General features: G+C 51.3%; 1 protein-coding gene across 1 annotated transcript; it reads left to right on the top strand.

Moving 5' to 3' along the window:
* Window positions 1-2,391: 2,391 nt before the first annotated feature.
* On the top strand, window positions 2,392-8,631 carry LOC144678310 (importin-4-like). Its single transcript, XM_078538132.1, has 6 exons — window positions 2,392-2,550; window positions 3,105-3,313; window positions 4,564-4,696; window positions 5,138-5,242; window positions 6,003-6,072; window positions 8,504-8,631. The coding sequence occupies exons 1-6, from the start codon at window positions 2,440-2,442 to the stop codon at window positions 8,629-8,631; spliced, it is 756 nt and encodes a 251-aa protein (XP_078394258.1). The 5' UTR covers window positions 2,392-2,439.
* Window positions 8,632-9,531: the final 900 nt, after the last annotated feature.

The raw sequence follows: 9,531 nt of genomic DNA, 5'->3' as shown, positions 1-9,531 counted from the left end.
CCAGCACATCAGTGCAAAAGATAAAGCTGAAGCATTCGCAACAATCTTCATCCAGAAGTGTCAAGCAGATGATCCATCTTGGCCTCCTTCGGAGGTCCGCAGCATCACAGATGCCAGTCTTCAGCCAATTCAATTCACTCTACGTGATATCAAGAGACAGCTGAAGGCACTGGATAATGCAGAGGCTATGGCCCTGACAATATTCCGGCAATAGTACTGAATTGTGCTCCAGAACTTGCTGCACTTCTAGCCAGGCTGTTCCAGTACAGCTACAACACTGGCATCTACCTGGCTATGTGGAAAATTGCCCAGGTATGTCCTGTATACAAAAAGCAGGACAAATCCAACCCGGCCAATTACCGCCCCATCAGTCAACTCTCGATCATCAGTAAAGTAATGGAAGAGGTCATCAATAGTGCTATCAAGCGGCACTTGCTTAGCAATAACCAGCTCACTGATGCCCAGTTTGGGTTCTGCCAGGGTCATTCAGCTCCTGACCTCATTACAGCCTTGGTTCAAACATGGATAAAGAGCTGAACTCCCAAGGTGAGGTGAGAGTGACTGCCCTTGACATCAAGGCAGCATTTGACCGAGTGTGGCATCAAGGAGCCCTAGCAAAACTGGAGTCAATGGGAATCAGGGGGAAAACTCTCCACTGGTTGGAGTCATGCCTAACACAAAGGAAGATGGTTGTGGTTGTTGGAGGTGAATCATCTTAGTCCCAGGACAACACTGCAGGAGTTCCTCAGGGTAGTGTCTTGGGCCCAACCATCTTCAGCTGCTTCATCAATGACCTTCCTTCCATCGTAAGGTCAGAAGTGGGGATGTTCGCTGATTGCAAAAAGTTCAGCACCATTCGTGACTCGTCAAATACTGAAGCAGTCTATGTCCAAATGCAGCAAGACCTGGACAATATCCAGGCTCGGGCTGACAAGTGGCAAGTAACATTTGCACCACACAAGCGTCAGGCAATGACCATCTCCAACAAGAGAGAATCTAACCATCATCCCCTTGATGTTCATTGGCATTACCATCGCTAAATCCCCCACTATCAACATCCTGGGGGTTACCATTGACCAGAAACTGAACTAGACCAGCCATATAAATACCATAGCTACAAAAGCAGGGCAGAGGCTGGGAATTGAGTGACGAGTGTACAAGATTATGAGGAGCACGGAGAGGTGAATAGGGAGCAGCTGTTCCCCTTAGTTGAAGGGTCAGTCACAAGGGGGCATAAGTTCAAGGTGAGGGGCAGGAGGTTTAGGGGGGATGTGAGGAAAAACTTTTTTATCCAGAGGGTGGTGATGGTCTGGAATGCGTTTCCTGGGAGGGTGGTGGAGGCGGGTTGCCTCACATCCTTTAAAAAGTACCTGGATGAGCACTTGGCACGTCATAACATTCAAGGCTATGGGGCCAAGTGCTGGTAAATGGGATTAGGTAGGTAGGTCAGGTGTTTCTTACGTGTCAGTGTAGACTCGATGGGCTGAAGGGCCTCTTCTGCACTCTGTGATTCTGTGTGAGTAACTCGCCTCCTGACTCCCCAAGGCCTGTCCACCATCTACAAGGCACAAGTCAGAGTGTGATGGGATACTCCCCACTTGCCTGGATGAGTGCAGCTCCCACAACGCTCAAGAAGCTCGACACCGTCCAGGACAAAGCAATCCACTTGATTGGCACCACATCCACAAACATTCACTCCCTCCACCCACCGACGCACAGTAGCAGCAGCGTGTGTACCATCTACAAGTTGCACTGCAGGAATTCACCAAGGCTCCTTCGACAGCACCTTCCAAACCCATGACCACTACCATCTAGAAGGACAAGGGCAGCAGACACATGGGGAATACCCACCACCTGGAAGTTCCCCTCCGAGCCTTAGAAATATATCACCATCCTAACTTGGAAATATATCACCGTTCCTTCACTGTCGCTGGGTCAAAATCCTGGAACTCCTTTCCTAACAGCACTGTGGGTGTACCTACACCACATGGACAGCAGCGGTTCAAGAAGGCAGCCCACCACCACCTTCTCAACAGTAACCAGGGATGGGCAATAAATGCTGGCCTAACCAGTGATGCCCACATCCCGCGAATGAATAAAAAAAAACCTGCTGTGCTTCTGCAGTAGATCTATCGACACCAGTGTGTTAGTCAGTGAGTAGTCTTGTGTCAGCTGATGAGTTGGAGGCAGGGCTTATAATGGGACTTTCAGCAAATAGCATATTTTACAACCCACCAAATCGATTTACTTAGCAAACAGGGTCTATTTAAAGAGCACACTGCAACAGTCTACAGAGTCTATTTAACAAGTCCCTACAAATGTCAGCAAACACAGCTGTTGATTTCCTCTGTGGTGTCAGTGCATGTAGCTGTACTCCTGACTGTTGATCCTCCTGTGCCTCACTTGTCCTTTCATCTGTTGCAGGCGGAGTACGACTCCATGCTACTGGAGTATGCAGGAGAAGGCATTCCCCTCTTGGCAGCTGCTGTGGGAGGGCAGATCTTTGCTCCGTACTTTGCCGGATTCCTACCCCTGTTGCTGTGTAAAACGGTACGTGTGGCTTCGGTTTGTAACTGCTGTCGGGTTTTGGGTATCTCCTGGCATTCTTCTGGGTCCTCATTCCACAAACAAAGAGCCAGAAGGTAATCCAGTGCTGAACGTATGCGGCAGCATCTCTCCAGTGCTAACGGTTGGGTAAACCAATGCAGGATAGTTTAAGAAGTGGTAATGGGCATGGTAGGTCAATGTGTGGAATGGTGTAGCAGCCTAGGAGTTCTTCAGCCTCACCCCGTGATGTTTAGACATTGCATGGAGAAGCAAGGTGAGGACAAGAATTTTGATATCAGCCCAGCCGGAACAGCAGTGACTCACTTTTAAAAACCTCCGTCTTTGACTTCAGATCCCTCCTTTCTTTCCCTGTAATCTCCTCTCGCCCGACAAACCCTGCGAGAATTCTGCGCTCTGCCACTGGAACTGTGCGGGAATGATTTCAGTCTGGACAGAATGGCCCGTGGGTGTCATTGTGTGAGTGACAGCCAGTGGCTGCCGCGTCGAGGGTGACGTTTGCGATGCCCTTACGCCGTGTTTCTCTTTGTGTATTTCAGAAGCCAAGCTGCACGGTGGCTGAGAAATCCTTTGCCATCGGGTCGATTGCGGAGACGATTCAGGCGATGGGGCCGGCGACAGTGCAGTTTGTGCCCCGGCTGCTGCCAATGCTGCAGGCTGGGGCGCGCGACACAGACGATGAGGTGCGCAGCAACTCTGTCTTCGGCATTGGAGTACTCGCTGAGCAAGGGAAAGAAGCCATTTTTGAGTATCCTGGACTCCCCCGCAGAATAAATAAAACCCTTTCCATCGGAGCTCAGTGAAACGCACCTACCTGTGTGGGAGGGAGACGGAGCAGATAGACCCCAGGTTAAGGCGCCTGGCCTGTCCTTCGGTCTGGGGCAGTGTTAGGAACAAGCAAGATGTTAATAAGGAGGAAATTTAAAAAGCCGGGATCGATGAAAGTGCCCATGAAGCAGTTGGATTGTTGTTTTAAAAGAAAACCCTATCTGGTTCACTAACGGCCCCTCCCTGGGGAAGGATTCCTGCCACCCTTATCCTTTCTGGGTCCGTAACACCAGTCAGGGGAGAGGGTGGTGTCGTGGTAATGTCACTGGACCAGAAATCCGGAGCCCAGGGAACGTGGATTCAGATGGCACCACGGCAGCCGGTGGAATTTAAATTCAGATCAGCCACGATCTTATTGAATGGCGGAGCAGTCTCGAAGAGGCCTGCTCCTGACCCGTGTGTAATAAAATCTGGAATATAAAGCTAGTCTCAGGAATGGTGACCGTGACAACTATCTTTGTCGTAAAAAAACCCATCTGGTCCACTAACGGAAGGAAATCTGCTGTCCTTACCTAACCTGGCCTACATGTGACTCCAACGTGGTTGTCTCTTAACTGAAATGGCCTAGCAAGCCGCTCCATTCAAGGGCAATTAGGGATGAGTAACAAATGCGGGCCTTGCCAGCGACGCTCACATCCCATAAACGAATGAAGGAAAAAACTGACCCCCACACTCCTGACACAGTTGACTTCGAAAACTGCCCTCTGAAGTCTGTAGGGCTTTAGTAAAAGAGCAGTGGGGAGAGTGGGACGAATTGGATCACTCTTTCGAAGAACCAGTCAAGGCAGGATGGGCTGAATGACCACCTCCTCCTGTGCTGTCAGGTTGTATTGTTGACCATCCTGCTGTCTGGGTCCAGTAAAGAGCCTGTGTGTGTCGATGCATGTGTTATTATTGCTGTGCGTGTGTGCCATTGCTTGTGTATGTGTGTGTGTGTGTCACTGTGCACGTGTGGTCAAGAGGCTGGGTGCCAAACCCGCTTGCTGTCTGAGTCCAAGCAGGAACCAGGTTCCAGGCTTCCTTGCATTCTATCTGAAAGGCAGGGTCTGGGTTAGAAGAGGAAAGGTTGCTGTATTGATGGGGGTGGGGGGGGGGGGGGGGGGGCGCCGCGGTGAGGGAAGGTGATCCATAGTTCAGCTCTACAGTCAGTCCCTTAACACTTGCCTTCAGCCACTATCCATCTCTGCTGAACATTCTGTCATCCATCATAGCACGAGAGCAAAATCGACGAGTCGTGGACAATGTGTGCGGGGCTGTGTCCCGAATGATGATGACGAATCTTGCAGGCATCCCCGTGGAGCAGGTACTTGCGCACTTCCTCAATGCACTCAGTCACTTGTGGCCTGGACATGTAAACGCATTGACCCAGGTTCCCCATGCTGCCTTATGATAATCAGTCCGTGCTGGGGAAGGATCTGATTGACCGACCTGAGCTGGACTTCATGAATTTAATCAATGACCCAGCGTGCGAGAGTAGTGTACGCCACTACGATGCCCTTCCTGTTTGAATAGACCCCTCCCCCACCCCTGAACACCGACATTGAATGTCTGGCCTGACAGGTGGCGGATGGCCATGTGGGTCAGAAGCTGAAGGAATCATAACCCGATATGGGCCAATGCCTTCAGGGGAGAAAGTCCCATTCCTGCGCTTGCACTGTTTCTCAGAAAGCATCAGCCCAGAATCCCTGGGGTACTTGACAGGGCACAAGGATTAACAAACATTTTTTGTACATTTTCTTGAAAGGTATTTCCTGTCCTGGTCCGCTCGCTACCCCTGAAAGAGGACCTTGAAGAAAATGTTACAGTCATTAACTGCATCACCTTCATGTACAAAAGCAACCCTAATCAGGTAGGGGACCAAAACAGCCGCAAACTGACAGGTTGTCTTGGTAAATACACCCGTCAGTACACAGTGTAATCGGGATACAGACTGCAGTGTAAACACCCGTCAGTACACACTGTAATAGGGATACAGACTGCAGTGTAAACACCCGTCAGTACGCACTGTAATAGGGATACAGACTGCAGTGTAAATTCCTGTCAGTACACACTGTAATAGGGATACAGACTGCAGTGTAAATTCCTGTCAGTACACACTGTAATAGGGATACAGACTGCAGTGTAAATTCCTGTCAGTACACACTGTAATAGGGATACAGACTGCAGTGTAAATTCCTGTCAGTACACACTGTAATAGGGATACAGACTGCAGTGTAAACACCCGTCAGTATGCACTGTAATAGGGATACAGACTGCAGTGTAAACACCCGTCAGTACGCACTGTAATAGGGATATAGACTGCAGTGTAAACACCCGTCAGTACGCACTGTAATAGGGATACAGACTGCAGTGTAAACTCCTGTCAGTACACACTGTAATAGGGATACAGACTGCAGTGGAAACACCCGTCAGTATGCACTGTAATAGGGATACAGACTGCAGTGGAAACACCCGTCAGTATGCACTGTAATAGGGATACAGACTGCAGTGGAAACACCCGTCAGTATGCACTGTAATAGGGATACAGACTGCAGTGGAAACACCCGTCAGTATGCACTGTAATCAGGGTATAGACTATTTTTCCTCTCATTAATCTTTGTGATCTGCAGGTGATTCGACATTTGCAACAGTTGTTAGCTGTTTTTGGTGAAGTGATTGGAACAGAACAGGTCACTGAAGGTACATGTGTTATTCTTCATAAGATTAATGCTCTTCAGATGGCTAAATATATACCACTCGCCTGTCACGTAATGAGTTGTCATGTTCTTTAGTTCATATCATGTACCTCAGCAGTGCTCTCGTATCTATCATGTACATCAGTAACATTCTCGCATCCACCATGTACCCCAGTGTTACTCTCTGATCCATCATGTACCTCAGTATCCATCGTGTGCCTCAGTCACGCTCTCTCGTATCCATCGTGTGCCTCAGTCACACTCTCTCGTATCCATCATGTACCTCAGTCACACTCTCGTATCCGTCGTGTGCCTCAGTCACATTCTCTCGTATCCATCGTGTGCCTCAGTCACACTCTCTCGTATCCATCGTGTGCCTCAGTCACATTCTCTCGTATCCATCGTGTGCCTCAGTCACACTCTCTCGTATCCATCGTGTGCCTCGGTCACGCTCTCTCGTATCCATCGTGTGCCTCGGTCACGCTCTCTCGTATCCATCGTGTGCCTTGGTCACACTCTCGTATCCATCGTGTGCCTCGGTCATGCTCTTTCGTATCCATCGTGTGCCTCGGTCACGCTCTCTCGTATCCATCGTGTGCCTCGGTCACACTCTCGTATCCATCGTGTGCCTCAGTCACACTCTCTCGTATCCATCGTGTGCCTCGGTCACACTCTCTCGTATTCATCGTGTGCCTCAGTCACACTCTCTCGTATCCATCGTGTGCCTCGGTCACACTCTCTCGTATCCATCGTGTGCCTCGGTCACACTCTCTCGTATCCATCGTGTGCCTCGGTCACACTCTCTCGTATCCATCGTGTGCCTCGGTCACACTCTCTCGTATCCATCGTGTGCCTCGGTCACACTCTCACGTATCCATCGTGTACCTCGGTCACACTCTCTCGTATCCATCGTGTACCTCGGTCACACTCTCACGTATCTATCGTGTGCCTCGGTCACATTCTCTCGTATCCATCGTGTACCTCGGTCACACTCTCTCGTATCCATCGTGTGCCTCGGTCACACTCTCTCGTATCCATCGTGTGCCTCAGTCACACTCTCTCGTATCCATCGTGTACCTCGGTCACACTCTCTCGTATCCACCGTGTGCCTCAGTCACACTCTCTCGTATCCACTGTGTGCCTCAGTCACGCTCTCTCGTATCCATCGTGTGCCTCAGTCACACTCTCTCGTATCCATCGTGTGCCTCAGTCACACTCTCTCGTATCCATCGTGTGCCTCAGTCACGCTCTCTCGTATCCACCGTGTGCCTCAGTCACGCTCTCTCGTATCCATCGTGTGCCTCAGTCACACTCTCTCGTATCCATCGTGTGCCTCGGTCACACTCTCTCGTATCCATCGTGTGCCTCGGTCACACTCTCGTATCCATCGTGTACCTCGGTCACACTCTCTCGTATCCACCGTGTGCCTCGGTCACACTCTCTCGTATCCACCGTGTGCCTCAGTCACGCTCTCTCGTATCCATCGTGTGCCTCAGTCACACTCTCTCGTATCCATCGTGTGCCTCAGTCACACTCTCTCGTATCCATCGTGTACCTCAGTCACACTCTCTCGTATCCATCGTGTACCTCGGTCACACTCTCTCGTATCCATCGTGTGCCTCGGTCACACTCTCTCGTATCCATCGTGTGCCTCAGTCACACTCTCTCGTATCCATCGTGTGCCTCGGTCACACTCTCTCGTATCCATCGTGTGCCTCGGTCACACTCTCTCGTATCCATCGTGTACCTCGGTCACACTCTCTCGTATCCATCGTGTGCCTCGGTCACACTCTCTCGTATCCATCGTGTACCTCGGTCACGCTCTCTCGTATCCATCGTGTGCCTCGGTCACGCTCTCTCGTATCCATCGTGTGCCTCAGTCACACTCTCTCGTATCCATCGTGTGCCTCAGTCACACTCTCTCGTATCCATCGTGTGCCTCAGTCACACACTCTCGTATCCATCGTGTACCTCAGTCACACACTCTCGTATCCATCGTGTGCCTCAGTCACACTCTCTCGTATCCATCGTGTGCCTCAGTCACACTCTCTCGTATCCATCGTGTACCTCAGTCACGCTCTCTCGTATCCATCGTGTGCCTCAGTCACGCACTCTCGTATCCATCGTGTGCCTCAGTCACACACTCTCGTATCCATCGTGTACCTCAGTCACACTCTCTCGTATCCATCGTGTGCCTCAGTCACACACTCTCGTATCCATCGTGTACCTCAGTCACACTCTCTCGTATCCATCGTGTGCCTCGGTCACACACTCTCGTATCCATCGTGTACCTCAGTCACACTCTCTCGTATCCATCGTGTACCTCGGTCACACTCTCTCGTATCCATCGTGTGCCTCAGTCACGCTCTCTCGTATTCATCATGAGTTACTCTCAGCCACCAAAAAATGCCGGTGTTTCTCTCTATTTGATACAGAAAGCCAGAATGCCTTGGTGATGTTGTTGAAAGATATCCCACAGCGATTCCCGCAGGAATTTCAGACTGCCCTGATGGCAATTCCTCAAGAAGCTGCCAAGAAACTCTCTGCTGTGGTCTCCTCCTGAGGTAAGAAACAGCATTTCAAACTTCAGCTCCAGAATTCCATGATGAGGTCCTCCTGGGTGTGAGCAGGAGTCAAATCGTGTCTGGATAGAAGGGCTGAAGGTCTCCTGTCTCTGAGGGATGGGAGGTCATTCATGTTTGTAAATCTCCTCTCCCTCTAACTGCTCAAGTTACAATCTTTCACATCCATGACCTAGAGTTGATGCCAGTCCTGTGAAGGCCTTTTTAGTTCTATCTCTTTGTCCTGCTTTCTTTTCCAGGTGCCCAGTCCTTGCTCTACAACACCAGAGGAGAACTCAATCTACCTTCCTTCAATAGTGGACCTGGTTTCACATGGAATACCGCTCCTCCAGCATACGGCGCTACCTCAGCACTGACCCTCCTCCAGCATACGGCGCTACCTCAGCACTGACCCTCCTCCAGCATACGGCGCTCCCTCAGCACTGACCCTCCCCCAGCATAGGGCTCTCCCTCAGCACTGACCCTCCCCCAGCATAGGGCTCTCCCTCAGCACTGACCTTCCCCCAGCATACGGCGCTCCCTCAGCACTGACCCTCCTCCAGCATACGGCGCTCCCTCAGCACTGACCTTCCCCCAGCATACGGCGCTCCCTCAGCACTGACCTTCCCCCAGCATACGGCGCTCCCTCAGCACTGACCCTCCTCCAGCATACGGCGCTCCCTCAGCACTGACCCTCCCCCAGCATACGGCGCTCCCTCAGCACTGACCCTCCTCCAGCATACGGCGCTCCCTCAGCACTGACCCTCCCCCAGCATACGGTGCTCCCTCAGCACTGACCCTCCCCCAGCATACGGCGCTCCCTCAGCACTGACCCTCCGACAGCACGGCGCTCCCTCAGCACTGACCCTCCGACAGCGCGGCGCTCCCTCAGCACTGACCCT

The sequence above is a fragment of the Cetorhinus maximus genome, unplaced genomic scaffold (genome assembly GCF_964194155.1).
Source record: "Cetorhinus maximus unplaced genomic scaffold, sCetMax3.hap1.1 HAP1_SCAFFOLD_3999, whole genome shotgun sequence".
Taxonomy (NCBI): domain Eukaryota; kingdom Metazoa; phylum Chordata; class Chondrichthyes; order Lamniformes; family Cetorhinidae; genus Cetorhinus; species Cetorhinus maximus.
This window is presented reverse-complemented; position numbering and strand designations above follow the sequence as displayed.